Below are 24,896 nucleotides of genomic sequence, written 5' to 3'. Positions count from 1 at the left end.
TCCAGCCTGACTTGACGGTCTTTTTTTTTTTTTTTTTTTTTTTTTGGGAGCAGCAGTCCTCTCTGATGTACTCTCAATGATCAATCACGACTATCAGAGATAGATCAGGTTCAAAGATCAGCCTGCAGAGGCATGAAGGGAAAACATGGAGGTGACCGACCGCGTGCAGCAACTGTTTCAATGCTTTCTTTTGTGGCCGACTTTCTCACTTGGTATGCAACGTGCTCACACACACACACATTAACACACATACATTAACATACAAACACACACACACACACACACACACTGAGGAGTAGAGTGTGTGTATGTTTGCAAAAGGTTATGGTGTGAGAAGAAAAAAAACACAAGCAGTGTAATATTTACAGCTGTGTCCACGTGAACTCATAATGAAACAGCTGGAAGTTGAAAAAAAAAAAATCACAAACATCAGAACATGTGAGTCGGTTGTGTTTGAGTCTCTGTCGCCGCCTAATGGCAGCTGATGATCGATGCATGATAAAGATCCCAGTAAAATTAAAGGATAGATTCACAATTTTTCAATTCTCTCTTAAAACAACAGTCAGGTGTCCATATGAACAGTGAAAGAGGTTTTCCTCGGTGTAATCATTCCTCCTGTTCATACTGCCTGTTAAAAGATCTTTCAAATGTGCTTTTATGGTAAGTGATGGAGGCTAAAATCCACAGTGTGTCCACACAGTCATTTAAAAGTTGATGTGAAGCTTATATTCAGCTTCAGCAGTCTGAGTTAGTCATATCAAGTGGATATCTGCCACATTTACAGTCTTTTTAGCATCAAATTCCCTCTTTGTGTTTCCTCAGACAGTGTTTCCTTGTTGAGCTGCGGTGGAAGTATAGTAACAAAAAGAGGAATTTTAGCACTAAAAAGACTGTAACGTTGAAAGATATCTACTTGATGTGACTCATTTTGACAGCTGAAGCTTCATATTAGCTTCAAATTAAAAAGAAGAAGAAGAAAGGTCCAAGTTACTCTTCTGGCAAAAAAGTTTAAAAGCCTTCATTCTGATGGTTATTTCATAGTGGAATCCATGAATTTGTGGATTTCACTATAAATGACCATCAGAATAAAGGCTTTTAAATTAAGGCTTGTGTGTTCCCTACCAAAAGCACCTTCATCACACTTGTTTGAACTTCCGAGCACTCCGGACCTTTTCTTTCTGTAGCTTCAGATAAACTTTTAAATAAATTTTTGCACAGAGGGAGGACTGTGGATTTCGTCCTCCATCACTTACATTGTAAGTGCTTTATGAAGGAATCTTCTAATCATCAGTATGAACATGACGAATGATTGTGATAAGAAAAACATGTCAGTGTTTATTTGGGTTCCTGTTCTTGTTTTAGGCCAGTCTTGAAATATTGTCAGCCTGTCCTTTAAGAGCTTCTAACCCACCTAAAATAATTTCCTTTTTTGGACATTTTCAGTGTCTCGTGATGGAAAAAAGTGTCCTTCATGTCAAACAAGTTCAACATTTACAGACCAAAGATAATCAGTTTACTATGATAGAAGACTAAAAAAAAATATAAATTATGCTAATATTTCAGACAGTGGAAGCAAAGATTATTTTTCTAAATGAATAATCAATTATCAATATAGCTGGTGATTCATTTTCTATTGACTGAATAATTGATTCATCGATTTATAATAAAAGCTGTTTATTTGAGCAGTAACATAAAAAATATTTCTCAAATATTTTACTTTGTGCCTGTAAAAAAGTAAACTCTTTCATGCTTCATTTTTTACAACATTCAATCACAGTTGATATAATTGGAACTGATTGAAACACTTAAATGTCAAAAATCTCTGCAAATAAATCTAAATTAAACACAAATACTGAATTGATTTTGAAATGTAACGTATATAATACACAATCACACATTCAAGTTGCTGTTCATAATATTAATGATGTGCAAATAAGCAAAACATGCGAAAGGATAAAAAAAAACAGTCAGTGAATAACAGACAATCATATGTCAGATCAAATGACATGACATGTTGTCTCTGGAATCTATCGACCTATTGATCAGTGCAGAAAGACAGTTTAGAATTTGACTGATACATCTGTTTACCAGTATACCAGTATTTGACTTTTATTAAATGTCAGATATAAACCAGTTAATGTTTTAAACCTCTTTAACTTTTATTTAAATGTTTAATCTATTTGTCAGATTTCGTTTGTGTGTGTGTGTGTGTGTGTGTGTGTGTGTGTGTGTGTGTGTGTGTGTGTGTGTGTGTGTGTGTGTGGGAGGTAGAGCAGGTCGTCCATTAATCACAGTATTGGCGGTTCGATCCTCAGCTCCTCCTGTCCACAGGTCAAAGCGTCCTCAAGAAACTGAAACCTCTCTTTGGATAAAAGAGCAATATCAATCCAGCCGTTCTTGATTAATTAATGCTCCAGTAAAGGCCTCGTGTGTCTCAGGGTCTTCATGCTGGTGAATAATTACAGTGGGACACCCTGTTGTTAAGAGCTGCTAAACGACCTAAAATAATTTCCTTTTTTTTGGACATTTTCAGTCCCTGGTGATGGTCAAACTGTTCTTTCAAAGGCTTTTCTGCTCAGGAGAAAAAAAATCAAAACTTTCTCATTTGTTTGGCAAGAAAACAAGTTCAAAGATTTAGAAAATTGGCACAAAGTTCCAGCTTCACCAGTCCAAAAACAATCCAACAAGAGTCAGACCCTTTTAAAAGGGACAAATGCAGCCAACGATCTCACTGTGAGGACTGAATGCCGGTCAAGATACGAGACGGGACCACATTAGTCCGTCTGTTGCATCTGCACTTTGGTACAACTCCACACGGAGGCTGGTTGGACTCAGGTTAGTATACGTCCCTTAAAGATGTGACGGTGAGGGATCTGGAGAGTTCTGCGACGCTTGTGGGACGCCATGCGTTAAAAATGACTGTCCTGTTTCTAGAAACCATCAGGAAGCCGTTAGAGCTGAAGCGTCCCGGGATGTTTCCCACATCGAGCCAGACGAAAGGAGCGACAGAGGAAGAGTGGAGGGTAACAGCGTATCCCGTCTTATCCTCCTGCACCTTCGCCTGCAAAAGAAACACAGACTGCATTAGTACGTAACAAGAGAAGGTGTCGACCTGTAACACTGCTGCATGTGTTGCTTAAGCCAGTCAGACATAAGTAAATAAAACGTTGTAGCGTGCAATTTAGACCAATAAACTGCAATTTTGAAAATGCATGAGATATTTTTACACATTTGACTGACAGACATTTAGACAAATGAGGTAGAATGGCTGGTGTCTCTCCTAAACTCATCATGGGGGACAAAAATGAGAGAAGTCAGGTGCAGCTCAGGGATTAACAATCATAAACACATATTAATAATTCCTATCTGAGGAAAAAACCTGCTGAGGAAGCTAAATTATCGCTTTTTCCTTGAGATGTGATACACTCTTCCCAGCGCTTCTCCCATTCCTGGAAACATTTCCTCTGGTCGTCTTGTGTCCAGAGCCTCCACATTTCTTCCCCGGTGGCGAATCATCTCCCTTTCAGTCCCAATTTTAGTTCACCGAGCTGTAGATACTCGCTACCCAGCAGGAAATCCGATAACTACACCTTACTCCTGTGCTATCGACAGCTTCTGACAAGTTTCTGTTGATACTTTTACCCTGATGACTTGTCACCACTGGAGTACGTTGCTACTGACATGAATTCAAGCGAACCATAGCTGCTCTTCTGTATGAAGGACAAAACTAGGAACTTTTTAACAGCTGCTGTCACAGGCCAAGTGCGTGAGGGGATCAATTATCTCAGTGCTCACAGATCAGTTGGGTTAGTTCACCAAGCAGTAGATATACTTGCTACCGAGCAGGAAATCCGATAACTTCACCCTACTCCTGTGCTATCGATGGCTTCTGGGAATATTTGGGTCCCCCCCTCGTATTTGATAAACATGTCTTCTGTAACTAACTGAGATTCTTAATTCTTTGGTTTTGTTTATGTCTGACAAATTTCTAAATAGCAACTGATTCTTTAGGTTTTGTAAAACTCACTGGAAACTGCTACTTTACAAATAAAGTTTCCAAGTTGAATAATTTTTTATTCATTTCATTATATCGACCATCATTTAAACATTCTTTTGATGTTGCACAGATGACTGAATTATCTGTATGTTTTTATGTACCCATGAGGTTTCTGGACCCACCTCCACAACGAGTCATTTTCTGCCTCATCCTTCCATTAATTATTTCAAATACATTTTTAAAATCAATAAATCAATCAATCAGGCTCCTTCCTTACTGTAATGTTGGGTCTCTGGAGCCCCTGAGCGTCTTTGGGTGAGCAGAGGAAGTGGTGGTTGGTGGGTCCCTGCTGGCCGCTGCTGTCCTCCAGGTGGAAGGTGAGCAGGCAGGTGAGGCGGGTGCAGGGGCCACATCCTGCCAGCAGGGCGGCGACCGGCATTTTGAAAACGGGCACGGCGCTGCCTCCGGGTACCAGAAGCAGCTCTGACTTCAGCGTGCACACAGGATCCAGATCGCTCCACGAGTAAAAAGAAACCTGATCGGCGAAACACAACATATAATCTGCTGATGTATCAGAACAATATTGATCTTTTTTTTTATTTATATGTTGCCAAATCACATCAAAAGTCATCTTAGGACACTTTTCACATAGAGCAGGTCTAGAATAATTAATCTTAATTTTTTAAATCTTTTAATTAAAAAAAAACCAAACAGGAGCCCATTACTGTCACCAAATTAAATGTTGGATGTGAGGATTAGGCTGCTCAATATTTCCGTTTTTATTAGAAGCATATTGTGATGATAGAAATAGTGAGAATGAGTTATTGTGATACAGTTTTGTTGCTAAATTATTTTTAAAAAAAATCAAAAGAACTGAGATTTTTTATCAGCTGCACTGTCTTTTCACTGATTTCTTTAATGTACATTATTTTGCTGCTGGTGGATAACGTGACATATGAGTAACAAAATACTGTCTTTCATTGTGATATGAACTTTGGCCTTACTGCAAAGATTAAACCTTGAATCGTCAGCATGAAACCAGCGTTGTTTAAACTTTAAGTATAAATGATCACCTATTAGCAGCCGCAGTCCATCCTTTGTTGACCCAACTGTTACAACCCTAATTTTAATATAAAATACAATTGTTTTTTAAAATCTGGTGTTAAATGTACTGTAAGAAATCATTATTTGAATAAAAATCTGCAAAAGTAAAGGTGAACTACCCAGAGAGGAAATGAGAATGAAAGTAATGAATGAAACATTTGAAACAGATTAACTCATAATCTGACAATTACTGACAAATAAAGCAAACAATTGAATTATATATCTGTTTTGTAATCCTGTTTTTATATTAATGTCTGTCACTGTTATGTTTTTATTCTGGTTTTAGTGTCTGCGCAGCACAATGCAGATGCAGTTTATCATTGACAACATACCGCAGCCCTGAGTTTCAGGTCATGACTCAGGTCTGAGACAGCGTAGATGAGCAGCGTGTCGTCATCCTCGAAACCGACGGGCAGCACGGCTGCAAAGAAGCTCTCTGCAAAATGATGCAGCATTTTCCACTTCCCACCAAACTCTGCAGGCAGAGATAAACCAGGAAACTGTATGATTATTAAGCTACACTGACCTCTAATCCCAAGTAATGACAAGTGCAGTAATTACACTGTCAATCATAAATATAGTTTCTTTATCACACACTTTCTTCAAACCCAAATCTCTACAAGGTGTTTTATGCAGGAGTTCACAATAGAAACATGTAAACAACCTTAAAAAAATGTTACTCAGTAGCCGTTCACTCACCTATTGATGCCCAGGAAGGCGCCTGCCAAATATCATTGAGCTGCCAGTAAAGAGCACCCATGGTGTGACCTTTGCCCTCGATGATCTCACTCTGACTCCGCCGATAAAATTCTGTCTGAGTCTTCACACACTGTGCCTGCATGACCTGGACATTCAGTATAATCAGTAATATATAAAAGCAGTAATCAAATAATAGGCTTTTCTGCTGTGTCAGTGAGGAGAGAGCAGACGAGGGGAAAATGCAAATGAGGTCATGAGCTGAAGTCAACCATGACATTGAGTAACTGGTGTGTTTCTGAGCCTACAATCACCAGATCATCTTTATATTCAAACAATAAGTTCAGTGGATTGTTAAAGAGGACGTATCATGCACATTTCTAGGTCTGTATTTATATCCTGGGGTTCTACTGGAATAACTTTGCATGATTTACAATTTAAAAAACTCTTTATTTATCTTATACAGGCTCTTTATGCAGCCTCTCAGTTCAGCCTCTGTCTGAAACAGACTGTTTTAGCTCCTGTCTCTTTAAGGCCCCCCTTTAAGGCCAGTTTCCAGAAGCTGCCCCTTAGCAGACTTCTGCCTCTGGAGGCTACGTAAACAACCAGTTGAAGTAGGATTTTGTTTCTTTTCCTTGTTCTTTACTTGAAATGAAAACTTCTTAAATACATCTGTACATGTTTGAGCCTGAATCCGATCCTAAATATGTGAGTGGACAACATGAACAACATTAGCAACAAATGCTACAGAACAGACGGTCGTTCGTTGGCATGTGCGAACAATCTGATGTCATCACAAGGAGGAAGTAGAGGTAACTTTTCAAATGAAGTGTTCAGAGCAAGCTGAAGCCCTGGCTTTTGACTGTCAGGGAGTATTTTTACATACATTCATCTCAAGTTTTGGACTTTTGACCATGTTTAACATGGACAAACAGAAAATCGATATGTCCCCTTTAATGTTAATTGTGCTTTAAAAACACAGTAGGCTACTTAAAAAAAAAAAATATAACCATCTGATTACTTATTATTATAAAACAATTATAAAAAAATATTAAACAAAAAAAGGCTGATTTATCCCATTAGCTTGTTTTGATTTGCCTCTTTTAACCCAAATCATATTCAGGTGCTGTGTATGTCTCCCTCTGCCCAGTGGATGTGATTAATTCAAGCTTAAAGTACTACTACTACTACTACTACTACTACTACTACTACTACTACTACTACTACTACTACTACACATCTTTTTTAGTTTCAAATCTTACTTGTGAAGGCTTGAAAGGAAACTATGAAACATTTGTAGTTTCCTTCATCTAGGAACAGGCAGCTTACCGCATGAGTGACGAATTAAAACAGCTTGTACTGAACTTTGGCAAAATATGACTTATTAGAACATACTGAACCACCAGATTAATGGAGGGGAAATGGTTTCTTGACAAGTTTCTGTTGATACTTCTACCCTGAAAACTTGTCACCACTGGAGCATGTTGTTCCTGACATGAATTCAAGCGAACCAGAGCCGCTATTCCGTATGAAGGACGAAACTAGCAACTAGCAAACTAACAACACAGACCAAGTGGGTGAGGGGATCAATTATCTCAGTGCTCACAGATCAGTTGGGTTGGTAAACATGAGTGGTCTTTACACACGTTTACACATTATATAATTTGCGAATGCTGAAGTCCACTCCAGCATCAGACGGGAGGTGGGGGGGGGTTTGTGTGCTTTACCTGAGTGAGGTACAGTGTATCTGTAAATCTTTTTAAGGGATCTGTGGAGTTTGGCAGGTGGAAGTGCAAAGCAGCCTGCTGTAACATCTGCTGGTTCCCATCCGCATGGTGCTGACGATGGGAAGTGAAATTACTGCTGTAGCTCCAGTCTTCTCTAATGGAAACCTGAAGCATCACAAAGCAAGACGGGAAAAAAACATAGCACAAGATTAAAATCTTTCATCTATAAGTTTCTTCATAGAAATCGTGAAACAAAAACCAAAAGACCTGCTTTAAAACCTATTTTATTTCTTGCTTTGCTGGTTGCCACAGCGTCCGGGGCCACCAAAGTCAGAAATTTTCAAACCCTTCACAAAGTGGCTTTAAAGACTTTCAAAGATGTTTTAAAGAACTCATTGGAGGTTTGATGATGACGTGTGTTGTCCTTAACGGTACCCTGTGTAGTTTCTGACCTCTAGCAACACCTTGGTACCATTTTTATTGTGAGAGGGTTTGGTTTGTTTGACGTTAAAGGAGTGGGTGATGCAATAACATGGTCCTGCCAATGGTTTCACAATATTCCAGTGATCTACAGGCGGCTGTAATGTGCCACAAAATGCAGCAGTGCAGCCACAAAGGCAGGGAGGAAGAAGAGTGCAAGCTAGTGAGTGGGATGTAAACAATGCAGGATTTCTTAAGAAAAAGGTTTTGGAAATATTTTATGAGGAAGGAAATGCAGCCGTTATTTTTGTTTAACCTCAAGGATAAATATAATGTGTTTTTTTGGGAGTAACAATTATATAAATATAACTTTTGTTACAAGAAAACTCATCTTTTATTAGTTATGACAGTATTTGTCCACCCTCGACGGCCACAACTGAAGCAGAATCCTTATTTAAATTTCCTCAATAAATGTTTAAAAGGACTGAATAAGAAATTATCAAAAATACTAAAGGAAGGTTTATTCATTCACCGGCTGCAGAGTGGAGAGGGAAGGCCACGACTGGAAGCCGTATTCAGAGGCGAACCGGGTTCGAGGGAAAGTCCGCCAATCCCAGCAGTCCAGGATGTAGCTGTAGAAATGCGTGTCCCCGTAGTGAGGGTCGTAGGGGTTTGCCGCCACCCAGCCCTCCTGCTCAGACTCAGCCCCGTTTGTCGGACTGGAGACAAGAAAGGGGCGACTCTGGTCCTCCTGGAGGAGATATTGGGCTTTATCATTTCTTAGCCTTTGGGTCCTACTTTTAATTGGATTATAAAAAAGAACACTGGAAGTAACTGTTTAGGTAAAACACAAATCTTTTCTTAAATGTGACATGATTGTTCACTCACCTCTTGAACGATCGCCCTTATGTTGTTCACGTACAGCGTCACGTAGTCTTTCACGTATGTAGGCTTCTGGGAAATCGGGATGTTGAACCAGTCTGTCGCCAGAGCGGCTTCGTTTTCATTGTTTCCGCTCCAAATTATTATGGAAGGATGAGACTTCAGGCGCCGAACCTGAAGACAAAACTCTACATTTACTGTGATTACTTGATGAAAAACTGGCCGTCAGGATAGTTTATAATACAAAAACCTGCCCTGAAATGCAGCAAGTTTACTGTTAAAAACTAATAATGTTTGTGCTTTTATAAATGGATGCAGATATGACACCAGAAATTAAAAATAAATAAATCAGCAAGCCGCTCACCTGTTGAATGACCTCTTCTCTTACTGTTTGTATGAAGTCTTCCTCAGTGGGATACATAGCACAAGCAAACATAAAATCCTGCCAAACCTAAAGACACACACACAAAAAACATATGAGCATCTATACATTCTTATATATGTTCATGAGTCAAACACTCAGAATTCATACAGAAATACAATCATCTCTGGTAAACATGGTCCTGCATGTCTTTAGTAATTTTATGTAATTGTGGCGCTTGACGGTAAATTGACTTTTGGAACTACACTTTTCTTTTTAGGGAGGTCAAGTTTCGTTTCCATTGCAGGTTTTGGAATTCAAAATGTTAAGAATGCACCACTTAAACAATAAAGTTCATTTTCTTTATTAACGTCAGTCTGTCAAATGAACTGTGATGCCTCTGTATTAGACTCTATGTCCAGTTTTTTTTTTTTTTAAAGCAGCTAAAGATGTGTTCTCTCAGATTTAACTATTCTTATATCTGTCTACTCTGTATATATGACATATGTTGCATGTCTGGAAAAATACTGATTTATGATTTCGGGCAAAATAAATGACATTTACTTGACTTGACTGGTCCATAGAATATTAATGTTTCCCATAATCCCCGGTGCTTCTTGATACAAAGAGGATGTTGTTACTGATCGCTCTTCTTCTGCAGTGTCTCCACATACATTTAATTATTATATTGATTATATTCTCATGTTTTATAACTGAGTGACGAAATGAATGTGGCTGAACCGTGATTCAAAAAACTGAATGACATTTGGCTTCGTTATGGTACAACTATTCATTGTGTCACTGTTGTTGTGAATAACTACAGGTGATATCAGGGTAACATTAATATCACAAGAGGATGACAGCAGTTACCATGATTCCCATCTCATCACAGATGCTGTAGAACAGATCCTGTTCATACACTCCTCCTCCCCACACCCTGAGGGCGTTCATATTAGCATCCACCGCTGACTGCAACAAGTTCCTTAAGCTGCAAGACACAAAAAGAGCAGCCAGCTTCAGCATTAATGCGTTCACGACCGGAACAAACTCAGTAGCTGAAACAAGATCAATGTTCCTGATCCTGAACAGACTCAGAGGAAACCAAAGGAGAAACAGAAGAAGGGAAATAGTTTATGGGGCAGCTGTGTCTCAGGAGGTAGTGCGGATCATCCATTAATTAGAAGATCAGCGGTTTGATCCCTGATTAGTGGATCCTCCAGTCTGCATGTTGACGTGTCCTTGGACAAAATACTGAACCCCAAACTGCTCCTGAAGGCTGTGCCGTCAGTTTGTGAGTGTGTGTGTGAATGATTAGTAACTCCTCCTGATGATCAGGTTGGTACCTTGCATGGCAGCTTCTGCCATCAGTGTATGAATGTGTGAATTTTGTAGCGTAAAGCACTTTGAGTGGTCAAAGACTAGAAAGGCGCTATATAAATGCAGCCCATTATACCATTTAGTTTCTCTTTGAATATCATCATAATTGGTGATCAATATTCCCCTCACTACGCTGGATTCAAAAGTAGCCACAAATAATATGCAGACTTAAACATAAGCCGCTTTTAAAAATAAACTCACATGGCAGGGGTGACCTGGTCCTGGAAGGAGTGGGCTGGGATCCAGTTGGAGCCTTTGAGGAAAACTGGTTTCCCATTGATGCGGAAATAAAAGCTCAGGCCCGGGGACCCGACAACGGGCTCCTGGACAAGTTCCACTGTGCGGAAATACACCTGCAGGAGGGATTTTCACAAACATTTCAAATCTCCAACACTGACAAAAGACATCTTTTATGACAAAAAGTCACTGACGTCAAAGGATTCGGTTTAAAGTGATGACACATGGCTGTACGGGTCAATCCTAAATCACTTTTATGGTGTGAAAATCTAAAGTCCTCGAGCACAACAATAAAAGCTTGTATTTCAATGGCAGCGAGCCATAACTGCTGAGAGAAGGTGAAATACATAAATCCTGTTGGAATTTCACTCATAGATTTGATTTGAACTCAGTAATTCAGGACATATAATAAGTGGATCAGAGGCCTTTATGAGCATATATTTTGAATCCTACTTGATTTGATAGAATCAGGACCACATAAATATAACATACAGTGTGTAAGTGTAACCATATTTGCTCAAATTAAAGACAGTAGTTAATTAAAAGCCGGGTCTCCGATATGGCCGAGGGCGTAGTCGACATGAACAAATAAAGCCCGGCACCAAAAACAGGCCGGGGAAAAACAAGGGTGGATAAACTCCTGGTGCCTGTTATATAAGGTGCATGACAGTTAAGCATAATGTACTTTTCCACCACTTTAATTTAATTAATTCAACAATACTGGTGTCCAGGGTTCGAAGACTATAATTTCATCCAAAAGTGACAGAATCTATGACTACTTTGGTCCTGGGTTTCACACACTTTCTGTAATAAAACGTCTAAAAGTAAAAACCTTATCACTGTATCAGATGGATACATCAGCTACATGGTTAAATATGATATGATAATGATGTTGAGTGTTGACAGACGGTGAACTCTGACCTTAGACTCTGTGTTCAGTATTGAAAATCTGTCCTGAGAGCCTGTGACGGTGAGGCGGTAAAAGGGTTGTTCACCGTGTCCGTTGGGCCACCACAGCTTCACCTCGCTGCTCTGGAAATAGAAGAGAAATCCCTCAAAATTTTAACAAACTGAGATTTAAGAAACCAACACTTTTACAGTGTAACAACCATTTAAAATATATTTTGTTACTGTATTTCTTCTCTTGTTAGTGCTGCTGTGAATTTCTATCATGAGTACCGTGTTGATGTGTAAGGTGAAGGTGTTCTTGGTCTTTCCCGGGAGAAACTGTGTCTGGAACGTCCGCTCTGAGACCAGCTCGGGTACGGAGAGCGTGACTTCCCCATTTGTTGTCTGAACCGCCTCAACGAGCAGCTCAATCTGGACTCTCCACTGAGAGACGCTGACATCTGCACAGACAGATTATACAGATTAAGAATAAAAAAGACTCTATTGGATCTCTCAGGTGTAACATTCACCCTTCAGATGCAATTACATTTTAAGTTATTCTGACAAAGTGACTGACTCATACTTCTTAATTTTTTTTAATTGGGTGAAAATATCTCATCTACAGAGAAAAGCAAAGAGCAGAATACAGTCTAAAAGTATTTCTTGTGTTTGGTTTAAGTTGCATGAAACACCAAAGTTTCAGGGGTTTATGCTAAATTAGCTCAAAATTGACTCAAAACATCCCTGTTGTATTCACTGTTCTCTGTATTTTTAATAAATAAAAGGTGCCATTAGTGATAATAACTAGGTGAGACGTACTGTAGAGAGGAACAGAGGAAACCTGGATGAGCTGCAGCACGTTGAACGCCTCCAGCTGAACTCCTTTCCACAGTCCCATCGTGGGAAACGAAGGCCCCCAGTCCCAACTGAAAGAGCTTTGCTCCTGCACCAAAACAGTGATGGAATATTTAGAGCTGTTTAGCCAGCTGTGAGACTTTTCTTTGGATGTTTAGTTCATTTGTTGAAAATAAAGAAAAACAAGATGACTGTGGTGAGATGAACGCCAGTGTTAAATGTAGGTGCAGGAAAACATCCAAAATATTCTGCACACTGACATTTTTTTTGGACATTAGGCTGCATGTCCAATGATAATTATGCATAAAAAAGAAAGTAAACATTTCAGACTTTTTTTTTCAGTGCTCTGGATGAAATGTGAAACTTTAAATAAAATGTAAATGTCATTTTTATATCTAAATAGATTCTAATATCCATATACAGTATAATGATTTATTGGCTGTATTTTTCCCACATTCTCAACAGGTGTGTCAAAGTTTTATATTAATATTTTTGAAAGACAGAGCTCAGGTGAATAAAAGTTATATTTTTTTACTTTCAGGCTTCAGGTAGGTTTGACTCACTTTTCTGATAAAATTGACGTGACATTCCCCCTTCTGAACATCTGGAGGACATTCAGGAGGAACTCTGTAGGCAGAATGAGCTTTCCTTCGTTCAGACGCATAAAAAACAGGAGACATCAAGCTAACTTTCAGCACGTTATCTCCCTCCTTCAGTAAGTCTCTGACCGGAAAGTCCTACACAACAAAAACAGACGTTATTTAAAAGAGGGCACAGTTATGATGCTTGGATGTATTGTGGATTGTGAACTGGTGAACGTACATATCGGCGAAACATGTTGTCCGTGTTGCCCACAATGATTCCATTGAGCGAGATTGATGCTACAGTGTCGACGCCATCAAAGACAAGAAGCACCTTCTGTTTGGCCCTGTTGAGATAAAAAGGTATACAAGGTGAGACAGGAACAGGATACAGTCTGTTAAAAAAAGATCTGCATTATAATACTGACCTCAGCTGGGTGGACACAGTGAATGTGGTTGTATATGTCCAGTTGTCAAGAGCGATCCACTGATAAGACACATCATTGAACCTGATATACGGGTCCTCAAAGAAAAGTAAAAAAAAAAAGATACAGGAACTTAGCTGGTAGGAATGACTTTTATAATCAATAAGTTTATTTCTTCTATTAGTTTATGGTTGTAAAAGGGTTTCAAAGTCTGATCTGGGTTTTTACTGACATCTGCTGCTGATAGCATGTGCTGACATTTTACATTACACATTACTACATTAGCCAAAAGTAGGCCAAGAGTCCACACCCTGGAAAAGTTTGGCCCCGAACAAAAAAAGTATATAAACTGTACATATTATTTATATTTTTTTCAATTAAACTTACTCAGTTTATTGTGTAGTTATAGGGTCTGTAAATATGATTTTCAAAATGAAGATCTAGTTGTGTTTCACAGCCTTTTTTCCCCCCATTAAAGGCATTTTTTGGGGAGTTTTTACTTATCTGAATTGAGGATTTAAGGTTGGAGGGTGTCGCGTTTTACAGGTTGTAAATCCCCTTGAGATAAACGTGTTCAAGGCTGAAGGTTACTTTTGCAATTTGCGACATTGGACTATATAAATAAAACTAAAAATAGACTTCTACACTGCTATAAAGTCTGGTGGAAAAGTACCGAATCCTCCACTCCCCCCCCCTCTTTTGTTTTGTTTTGTTTTTGTGTTTATCTTTGTCTCAGCTTTCCGTTGCTGTTTGTTTCGTTTTGGATTTTTTTTCTCTCCTTCTTCTTTTAAGGAGGAAAGTGGGAAATTTTGATAGAAGAATAAACTATGGATTTATATAACACTAGAGGCAGATTTTCAAATATGAAATAGAATCAAAGATGTTTTTCTATGAATTCAGAATCACTATAACATTGTATAATTTAAATCTGTCGTTATCTATTCATTTATTATCTTAATTTATTGTGTGATGTAAAAATCAAAGATTAGAGAAAAAGTCCAAAAACTGAAAACAGATTTGTGTATCAGAACTTTGTTTTTTCTTCTTTCCTTTTCCATTAATCATCTCACGACCCCTCAGATTTATCTGGTGACCCTTTGGAGGGGCCTTACCCCTAGGTTGGGAACCACTGGACTAAACTAGCTAACTGTATATAAAGTAGTGTAAACTAGCTCCACCTCCAGCAGCTACAACAGTAACATGCTGCTCTAACACTGATGCTTCACTATTAATAATCTAATGATGTCATATATAATAATATATCAGTCAGAGGGACCAAACCACTACTTTTACTGCAATACTTCAACTACATCAAGCTCATAATAATTATGTATTTTTACTTAAGTAGGGTTTTTCATCTACCTGGATGTATCCCTGCTGCTGCAGAGCTGAGTGAACACATCCAGGCACTTCTGCAGGCAGCGACAGTGAATTATTGGAGTTTGAGAGTCTCCATTTGCCGTTCAGGCTCAGAGTTTGATGCGAATCCGTTTCAGAAGAAAATCCGGATGAAAATCCGAACAACAAACACAAAAAAACACCAAAAATGTTTCCGAATAGCGTCATAGTTTGTAGTTTGTTGTGGCTTGTTTTCCGGTTTGAGAACTGTCGCTTCCTTGTTTATCATGTGACCACCGCTGACAGTCAGGTGATCGGAGCTCTTGCACGAGGCACAAGTCTTGGCGCGAAAAGATTTGACTTATGCTTTTTACATTTTCAGGTAAATTATGTAACTTTTTTAAAAATGGTTTATTAAACAATACATTTACAAACAACAAGGCAAGTCAACCACGGTATTAAAACGTGGACATGTGTCTGAGTAGTGACAGAAAACAAACAACAAACATAAAATCAAACAATAAATAAAATAATAATATAAATATATACATTTAAAGTGTATAAATGGTAGATAAATATAAATAAATAAATATATAAATGGTAAATAATACAACATAAACAAAAGAATAAATAACATTTAAAGAAATATATAAATTAACGTAATTCTGTCTTCAATTTAAATTAAAAGTCAGTACATTCAGGGTCTATTAATTTGAACAATTTTACACATTTCAGCAGTTCTAGTTGTGTAAAGATTAGTATAACTACTTTTATAAGTGTTAGAATTTATATTTTAACAAGTAATAAATAGTTTGGTTACATTAACTGCATGATGTAAAATTAAGGCCTGTTGTAATTATTCAAACAAGTAATGTTTAGTGATGCTTCTACTTTTTCAGTGTTGAAGTCTGATTTTTGTAACATTTTGTGGGTCAAAGTTTTGTTGGATTCTTAAGTGCTGGTTAAATATTCTCAAATTCACAGTGATTGATTAGGTTCTCAATTCCAGGAACATCCATGTTGTTATCGGCAGGTGGTTCCATTTTTCATAAGATAAAAATATTCTTTCTTCATGTTTTCTAGAAGTTAAAACTCTCAAACCATAAACTAGTTTTACTAGACAGCTGAAGACGACTTCTCCCAGTTTTACTGGCACAAGATGTTATTCGATGAAACCAGCATATAAAATGTGTTTTTCACTGTAATTTTAAGACATGTACATGATCGTTCATATTCAACAATAGAACTTTCATATTATACAAATGTGTAAACATTCACTGTGAGTGCAAAAACAAGACACACAAGTCATTTATTTTATGGTTTAAGTAACTTTATTGAAGGGAAAACTAAAAACAAACAGAGCCACAGGTTGATTATCAACCACTGGCTTTGCATCAATATTTTAGGGCTACAAGAAGACAGTGTTCGAGTGGGCATAAAACTAATAGCTCATCTACTGACTTAAAAATTTTAAAAAAAAAATAAAATAAAATTAAATTAAAAAAAAAAAAAAAAAAAAAAAAAAAATAGAAAGCCTTTGAGGGGAACCAAATTTTTTCCAACTGTTCAGCCTTACAATCCACTTAAATTTGCAGAAACATATCAGATATAATAGCCTACCTTTATTAACATGCATAAAATACAACATTGAAGTTCTTATATTTTGTTTCCTTAACATTTGATATATACTGCTGTGCTTCTCTGTACACACACTTGATAGTGGAATAAGATACAATTCTTTCCTCAGGTAATAGATTCCTATACTAATGATCAGAAGAACGTACTGACGTCACACCAGTCCAGGAGGCAGATACAGGAGCCACGAACCAGTTTCTCAAAGCTTTCAGAGAATTGGCGTTTTTCAGATTTTACCATTTGCCCAAATAAATTAAAGCCGATTTGAAACTTTAAAAAAGTTAGAGCAGAATTTCGGAGTCTGGCGAAGGAGAGGCTTTCTCTACAAATGCTCCTAGAAACCCGTCCAACAGGTGAGTCATGATCAATCCCACATCATCCAGTCAGTTACCCCGACCAGATCATCATGGGGTTTGTTAAGCTATTCAGTGTCAGGAGACCAGTTGCATCAGATTCTACTAAGTGTGTGCAGAGTAATGACTAACATCACCAATTTTGGGGTTTGAAAAACTCTTACTGGTGCATGCTCAAACCGAGTGTTTAGAACCATGGTGATTTATTTTAAATTCTGTACAAAAAACGGGAGTCGAAACTTCACAGAAACTGGCACGTGTCCTTGAGAGAAAAACACTATCTTCTTATGAGCGCGCAGGTGGAAAAAGGAAGGGGGTAAAATGCTCTGATTAACAAAAAAATAAAGTGAAAAAAGAAAAACAGAATCCCGGAATTTTAAGTTTGAACCAGCAACAACATTTTCCACCAGCTTTCCGAACGATGCCATCACATTGCGTATTTTTGTGTCCATTCTTTTGCCATTTTGGTGTATCTGGAAAAGAGAGGAAAAGAAAGAAAATTAAGGCTCAAATCTACATAATTTACACAACTGTTTCACCTTTTTGTCAGGTTCTATTATAGCACATGCACTTAAGCACGTTGCTTTTTAAAAAAAAAACAGGGCAAGACAAGTTAGCATCCCAACCGTATACGCACAAAATACTGTCCACTACGTACAAACTTCAGTTCCTAATTTGAAAAAAATGCAATAATCCAGCGACACGTCAGGCATCGTCTTACCAAAACGACAAGACTTACATTTTTTTTGCAAGAACAAACCTTTTCATGCTGGAGTTAGTTGCTACATTTACATGCAAAGAGAGTATTTCCTCCAACCTTGTAACCCAAATAATTTAGTTCTAGGTTAGTCCATTTACGCACTAAGCAGATGCACTCATACTCTGAATACATATATATATAAAATCCTCTAAAAATAGCCTATTACATCATTTATGGATGTATCCTTCTGGCCACTTTTCAGACCATACATTTTTATACTCGTTTCCTTCCAGGCAGCCACTGGTGTCCTTTCATTTCAGCACGTTATGAGTATCAACTTGCAAAGACTTGAATCGAGCTGTCAGCACAGACCGTTTAATAACACGCAGCCTTTGGTATGTTCAAGAACGCTGCGACACCTGGTTTCTGATCAGCTCTCAAACATTTTTCATACAAGAAACAACTAAACTCTCGTTTATTATCCTTCTGTCTTCTGGGCCTCAGTTTCAGACATCATAGCTCATGAATGCAGCGCTTTTTGGCAGCCAACTGTTGGCGTGTCCTCGAATGCAGCACCAAGAACATTTTTCAGACTGATGACAACTGTTTCGTCGTGCAACAAAAACTACTGAGAAATAAAGATGATCCATTACTGACTTGGATGGATTATCTATCTCCAGCGACTCTCGGGTCTCTGCAAGTTGATTTAACAAACATACTGAGAGGAATGAAACCAAAACCGATGTTATGTGTTGGACAATGATCAGCGGTAATTTCCACTCAGGTGTGGCCTTTTCAGAGACTTGTTTAACTCAATTTGTAAGTTTATTGTATGTGAAGAGACCTTTACCAATCCTCATTTGGTTTTTTCCCTACTTTATGTGTGAAAACCTGTTTATTTGGGTATATTTCAAAGCAACAAAAAGCTTAACAGGACTATTAAAAAGGTGCAGTGTGTAGAATTTAGGGGCATCTAGCAGAATGAAATATGCAGAATATGCATAAGTATGTTTTAATTAGCATAAAATCACTTAAAAACAAGAATAGTGTTTTCGTTACCTTAGAATGAGCCCTTTATAATTTATTTTTAATATAGCACACCATGTTTCTACAGTAGCCCAGAATGGACAAACCAAATACTGGCTCTAGAGACGGCCTTTCGTGTTTTTTGTGAGTTTTGTGGCTACCATACGTGGTGGAGGGGTTGGGTGCAATCTGCAACCTCACCGTTACACACCGTTAAACCTTACACACTGGTCCTTTAATACTGGATTGTCATTTCCCTGGCTTGTATTAGGGGAAACCCACAACTGCTCAGTCCAGAGTACAGAGTCCGTTTTAACTGTGGGTGTGACACCACTGCGTTGGCAAAAAAAATAAAATAAAATCCCGTTTATTGCCAGTAACTGACACACCCTGCAGGGGTAGCAAGGTGCACGTAAAAAGCTCAACCCAAGATCTGAGTGAAGCTAAATAAGCTACGATACTCATGTGTGCACATAGCAAGATATTAGTATAATCACAGTCACATATACATCATACACTTTGAGTGGGATCTGAACTGTTCATTATGCCAATGAGAGCTGAGTATCTCAAAACAAAACCAACCAATCCCAGAGCACTAGCCAAGATGCAGCGCTGGCTCTTGGCCTTACCCTAAAGCATGGCATACTTCGTCGTCCACTCCTGAGCTAGTTTATTGTACCTGACGGAGTGAAACTAGGTTACACACTAGACTCAAGTGATGCTTGTAATGTTGAACTTTCAGTCGTTTTAATTAACTAGGGCTATGAAGGTTGCAATTATTGTGGGTGCAATGTTGTTTTGTCTAGAAGAAGAGAACTGATTATTTTGAAAATGTATACAAGAGTTAAACACATATATGGATACTTACTTCTGACTATCTGTTTTGTAGATTCGTGCAATCTCTGGCACTAGTGGGTCATCAGGGTTTGGGTCACATAGGAGTGAGCAAATGGAGAGAAGAACTGCAGGAAAACAGAATTTATAAAAACAAAATTTTCATTATATTTCTCAAATAAGCAAATAAAAAGTTTGCAATTTCCTTTTTCCTGCATTTTAGCCTATTAATACAAGTTACTAATACAAGGTATCCAAACTTCAACATAATGAGAAAGTTGACAATAAATGAAACTCCCTATTAACCAAGCTAAATGGTATTTATTTCCATCCAGTGGCTGGTAAACTGGGGTCACTTTATACTTTTCTTTACTTTGGCCACTTGGAGGCAATATCAAACTGTGCAGTTGCCTATGTACACATCCACATTGTTCACCAACTAGTTGCCAACTTTGCATGTCTGCTGTTAGGTGCTGTGCAGGCAGTGTAAAGGGGGTTTATCAGATCTTTTTAAAAAAAAAAAAAAAAAAAAAAGGGGGCGGGGGAGCTGCCTGCTGCAGCTGGAAACAAGGAAAAAAAAAAGTTAAGTTGCCATAAAACCAAAACAATGAGCTAAAAAAAAAAAAAAAAAAAAAAAAAAAAGGCCACAATGCTACACAGAGCTGAAGGGGACTACAGAGTTGGTGATTCTGATTTCATGACCATTTCATGACACATTTCACATTTACATGTAGACATTTGATCCATTGTTATATGAAAACATTGAATAGTGCAGCTTAAAAAAAAAAACAAACAAAAAAAAAAAACTGAACGCCAGCAAAAAATATCCGTAGCCGAGAAAAGATTTCCATTTCATATCTAAATGTTTTCATCTTGCAAATTTTACATGCGTCCATGTGTTTAGAATCAGGGACTGTTTACATAAAATTTGAATACTTACATTCACATGACGATAAAACATTTCAGTCTACAGGAGAGTGTTTTGAAACTTTCCTGTTCCTGATACTAATTCATTCCTTTACAAACCCTAACCAGTAACTGTCAAGCTAGCCGTCAACTAATAATTGACAAGTGTTGTTTCATTCATACCTTTAGAAATAGTAAGTGCAGGAGACCACTGTGATCTGAGAATATCCAGACAGATACTGCCGTTACTGTTAATATTTGGGTGGTAAATTCTTGTCGTAAATGCAACCTGAAAAGACAAGAAAAAAAAAAAAATACAGTGAGGAAAAGTAAAATAATGCAGAGTCACAGACCAGGTCAATGTTTTGTCATGTGAATTCCTTTGAACGAGGTGATGACGTACACAGGACCGACTGCCAACGACTTCTGGTATGACAGGTATTACTGAAGAGGGTTATTACGTATACAAACATGCAGTATGTTCAACTAAACTGTCAGGCTCAGTCTCATTTATAATAAATGTGTCTTTGTTATTTTTTGCAAAGACACAGTTCCAGGCACAACATGTACTTATTGGTCACAAAACAAGACTGTTGTGTGTGTATGATGGATACTGTAGGTGGGTGGCTTGATAGATTAATGCCAAAACTTTCCAAAACTCAAATGTATCAAAGCAAGAAATAAAAAGGAAAGTCTTGTTTCAGCTGTGATCAACCATGCAGACTTACCTTGGGTGGTTTGAAGGGGTAGTCTGTTGGAAAATGAATTGTCAAGAAGAAAACACCTCCCTGATATGGACTGTCACTCTGAAAGCAAGAACAACATTTACATATTTTTAGAAGAGAATTAACTAAACCTTCCGGTCCACAGCTACCCCCCCCATTATAAAAATTAAATTTTAACCTTTATCTCATGAATACATTATAGCTGCCAGGAACACGCATTCTCTGTGACAAATTTCAATGTCATTCTGCTTTTAGGACAAAGAGCAACAATTACGTCATAAAGTATTTACTTACAGGTCCCATGATTGTGGCTTGCCAGTGAAACACTGCGGAGAACAGAAAGTAAAAGTTAGGAAATCGGGAACAGTCAAAGGTATGTCGTCTGACAGGAACTAGGTTTCTAAATAGTCTCTGTGGCTTCTTAGTAACAACATTTCCCTCTATATTATATGTTTTCAGTCATCTTTTTTTGTAGTTATGGGGGTCAGACTTTTTGTTTACTCCATTTGTTTTACTGTAATCTGTATCGCAACTGTTTTTAGGGTGGACGTATGACACCAGGATTAGCAATTCTCAGCACAATTCCTACATCTATCTGTGCTTTTCAATCCTTGATATCAGTTTATCCATCATGAAGAGTTCTGTGCTACTCACGCAGTGGAAACACTTGTATACTACTAAACTACTTACTAAATATCATCAGGGTCACCTTGGATCGGCTTGAAACTTCAAATTTTTAAATAAAAAGCATGTATAACAAACTTTTTTAAAGACGTGAACATTTATCTGACAGAGAGGGTCTAAAAAAAATAAACACTCTTGAGTTGTATTCTGGGAAATGTATATTGACCCCTTGTATGGATTTATTTCTTATTTTCGGAAAATCCAGAGGATTAAGTCTGTTTCACACTAATCTAGAGCTGCAATGATTAGTCAATTGGCAAATTAATCAGTAACTATCATTGTAATCTGAATATCTTTGGGTTTCAACTGTTGACCTGACATATCTATTAATTTGATTACATCACCTAGAACATAAAAGGAAAATATGACGTACATTTTCTAAAATGTTTTGATATTATAGACAAAACAATCAAAAATGATTAATGAAAAATAATATTAAGTTGTAGTTCCACTCTAATCTTCAAAATGTGTTGAATTGCCTTTTCCCACATCTCCGAATAATGAATATCATATTTTAGACAGCCCCTCCTGTCGCTCTCCTGTCGACACCATTATAAACCTGTGAACAGGTTTGGGGAAACTTACTGTCATCACCCACTGGGCCGGCTGAGCACTGTGCTGGAGGGTCACGAGCCAGGTCGTTAAGCTCCTGTAATGAAAAGAGGTTTAGAACAATAATGACCACATAAGCTTCAAAGACAAAACAATTGATGAACAGCACTGAGTAGCACTTATAAAATACACTGGTATTAAAGCCGACATGAAAACTGTTGAAAGATGCTACATGACAGTCAGTGTGCTTCATTTATTTCCCCGACACTCTCCCGTCGGTTTTGTTATTTCATGGCGATCTGCTCCAAGTTCAACTCTACACCAGCTCGGGGGCGGGCGGGTGGGTGGGTAGGTGGGATGGGGTGGGGGGGGGCACCTTGTTATCGTCTACACAGTTAACAGCAAGATGAGACCATAAGCATATAAACAACAGCCACTACTGTTATTTTTAGGTCAACAGCTATTTTAAAGTGAGGTGGGGGGCTACTGCCCCACCCGGCCCCCTGTGACACAGATACACAATTTCACAAGCAAGTTTATGGATTTCCTTGGGAGAAAGATTTTAGTCAACAGCAGGCAGAATTGACAGACCTATAGGCACCCCCCCCCCCCCCTCAAACGCTCCATGTTTACTTTGTGGCTATTATACAAACAAAATTGTAAGTTTGTTGGGAACTATGTAAAAATTGCATTACTGAAGCAAACTATCAACTGACCTGCGTAATTACCCGAGTTTGAGGCCCCTACCCTACATCAGAATTTAGGGTTAAATATCTTTTATTTACAAGTAAATTTATGGATTTTAGTCAACAGGGGGCAAAAGAATTTAAAGACCTGTATTGGCCCCCAAAAGCTGCATGTTCACTGTGTGGCAATTTGTTTAGAAATATGAAAAATTGCATTATCAAAGCAAAAATATCAATTGACATGATAAGGATCTGCTTTATTACCCGAGTTTGAGGCCCCTGGCCTGTAACAAAATCTAGGTCAAGTATCTTTTATTTACAACCAAGTTTATGGATTTCCTTTTCAGATTTCAGTCAACGTCAGACAGAAGAATTGATGTGAGCACTTTATAGGTGTTACTTCACTGCTGTTGCCAATTTCCTCCATTTACCTACCAGAATATACACACCCTGTGATGTGTACGGGCTCAGAACAAACACGATTACATACCAAGGAAATGTATCATGAACACAGCTTTGACTACTAACACAGATCCAGTGAATGATATGAGTCATGAGTTCTGGTAACACCGAGTATCCCGGCTGATGTAAAATGTTTCATAACGATTAAAAGATGTAAAATGTAACATGAATCTGAGGCTCCAGTGATGACTTGTTGCTATCACCTGACAGCCTCCAGATATATGCGTGTTTATGTAAAATATATTAAGTGTTGGGCAATTCATGCGGCCTCTTTCTGTCGCCAATCCACCTCGACGAACAGTGAAACTGTAACAGAAACTGCTGCCGTTAGCATGTGTGCTAACTGCTGCCAAAAGAAAAATCCCATAATTCCTTTAATCCTAAAACACACAACAAATATTTACACACTCACACTTATCAGTAAACTTAACACTTCCCCCGAACATGTTTCACCGCCATGTTTCACAGGATACCAGCGCTAACTCGTCGTAGGGCGGCGAGCTAAGACAGCTAGCTTTTAAAGCTAACGTTTACGACGTTTTATCGTACCTTGTGGATCCTTTTCAAAGCCATCTTCTCTTGGTGTTCTGCCCTTTAAATTGTCCGATCCAAGTAGTGAAGGGCAACCGTGATATGCCAGGATGATTTCGCTATCTATTCAATTCAACAATTGACGCTGAGTCAACTCGACGGCCTTTCTTCTCGAGCTAGCGTAGTTAGCTACAACTACGTATGCGCGGAGTTAGCTGGCTGTTTTATCCAGCTTATTCTCGCCCAACCACAAACCTCAAACACGGCGTTTCGATAAGCTTCACTTTCCCTGTTGTTCTGACGTGTAATATTGGATTATTTCTCTCCTCCCGGTTGCGGCTGAATAAGTGCGTGTGCCAGGTGAAGTAACCCGGACGACAAAGCTCCTCTTTTGGTTTCGGTCGATGCAGTTAGCCGACTAGCGGCTGTCTTCATGTATTTGAGGCTTTCTGCTGTGAAGGCGGTCCGGCTGGCGATATTTGTCAAGACCCGCCCTACTCTACCTCTGATTGGCTTACCCTGATATTCTTACCCAACCCCTAACCAATCACACGCCGCATGCCTAAACCTAACCAATCCAACAAACGAAGGTAACGAGTACTGACCAATCAGAGCCAGAGTAGTGCGGGTCATTCCGTCACTTTCCTAGGAAAAAGTGCGTACGGGTGGCTGCTGAATGGCGGGCCGGATGTGATAGCAGATATGTTACAAGCCTGTCATTCCGTCGCCATCCTAAGAAAAAATGCGTCCGGGTGGCAGCTGAGTGACAGGCCGGATGTGATGGCAGATTGGCTGCAAGCCTGCTGCAAAAAAAAAAAAAAAAAAAGCAAACCAGTCAGGACATGTCAGCGTTTAATTGCAATAAGGGCCCCTTCCAGATCTTATATTAAGACATAAAAATGCTCTGCTTGGAA

The 24,896-nt window shown here is 38.5% G+C and overlaps 2 protein-coding genes across 3 annotated transcripts; both read right to left on the bottom strand.

The window, feature by feature from the left end:
* Nucleotides 1-2,211: 2,211 nt before the first annotated feature.
* On the bottom strand, nucleotides 2,212-15,182 carry manba (mannosidase, beta A, lysosomal). The gene is made up of 17 exons (XM_044375165.1): nucleotides 14,913-15,182; nucleotides 13,554-13,648; nucleotides 13,367-13,472; nucleotides 13,108-13,281; nucleotides 12,509-12,632; nucleotides 11,981-12,150; nucleotides 11,723-11,833; nucleotides 10,766-10,917; nucleotides 10,058-10,175; nucleotides 9,191-9,277; nucleotides 8,833-9,000; nucleotides 8,477-8,695; nucleotides 7,525-7,689; nucleotides 5,801-5,945; nucleotides 5,434-5,576; nucleotides 4,275-4,532; nucleotides 2,212-3,061 (listed from the first exon to the last, which is right to left on the bottom strand). Exons 1-17 carry the CDS (start codon nucleotides 15,114-15,116, stop codon nucleotides 2,837-2,839), a joined length of 2,664 nt encoding a protein of 887 aa, XP_044231100.1. The 5' UTR covers nucleotides 15,117-15,182; the 3' UTR covers nucleotides 2,212-2,836.
* A 1,308-nt stretch (nucleotides 15,183-16,490) lies between these two features.
* Nucleotides 16,491-24,451, bottom strand: LOC122997978 (ubiquitin-conjugating enzyme E2 D2-like). 2 transcript variants are annotated; one of them, XM_044374408.1, is made up of 8 exons: nucleotides 24,001-24,451; nucleotides 22,337-22,400; nucleotides 21,362-21,393; nucleotides 21,071-21,148; nucleotides 20,526-20,631; nucleotides 19,471-19,564; nucleotides 19,232-19,281; nucleotides 16,491-17,349 (listed from the first exon to the last, which is right to left on the bottom strand). In XM_044374408.1, exons 1-7 carry the CDS (start codon nucleotides 24,022-24,024, stop codon nucleotides 19,233-19,235), a joined length of 447 nt encoding a protein of 148 aa, XP_044230343.1. In that variant the 5' UTR covers nucleotides 24,025-24,451; the 3' UTR covers nucleotides 16,491-17,349; nucleotide 19,232. The 2 variants fall into 2 exon arrangements, with proteins under 2 accessions (XP_044230343.1, XP_044230344.1); XM_044374409.1 differs by lacking the exon at nucleotides 19,232-19,281.
* Nucleotides 24,452-24,896: the final 445 nt, after the last annotated feature.

This window comes from Thunnus albacares, chromosome 15 (genome assembly GCF_914725855.1).
Source record: "Thunnus albacares chromosome 15, fThuAlb1.1, whole genome shotgun sequence".
Classification (NCBI taxonomy): domain Eukaryota; kingdom Metazoa; phylum Chordata; class Actinopteri; order Scombriformes; family Scombridae; genus Thunnus; species Thunnus albacares.
The sequence above is the reverse complement of the archived record's forward strand: the minus strand, read 5'-3'. Positions and strand labels throughout refer to the sequence as shown.

What these genes read in the sequence shown, in the direction of transcription:
- manba (XM_044375165.1), bottom strand. Translation starts at nt 15,116, where the DNA reads ATGACGCTATTCGGAAACATTTTTGGTGTTTTTTTGTGTTTGTTGTTC. An exon ending in ACAACATGTTTCGCCGATAT is followed by an intron (nt 13,282 to 13,366) that starts GTACGTTCACCA and finishes TTTGTTGTGTAG; the next exon opens with GACTTTCCGGTCAGAGACTT. An exon ending in TACTGAACACAGAGTCTAAG is followed by an intron (nt 10,918 to 11,722) that starts GTCAGAGTTCAC and finishes TCCCTCCTGCAG; the next exon opens with GTGTATTTCCGCACAGTGGA.
- LOC122997978 (XM_044374408.1), bottom strand. Translation starts at nt 24,024, where the DNA reads ATGGCTTTGAAAAGGATCCACAAG. An exon ending in CTTTGAAAAGGATCCACAAG is followed by an intron (nt 22,401 to 24,000) that starts GTACGATAAAAC and finishes TTTTCATTACAG; the next exon opens with GAGCTTAACGACCTGGCTCG. An exon ending in TGCACTTACTATTTCTAAAG is followed by an intron (nt 19,565 to 20,525) that starts GTATGAATGAAA and finishes GTTTTCCTGCAG; the next exon opens with TTCTTCTCTCCATTTGCTCA.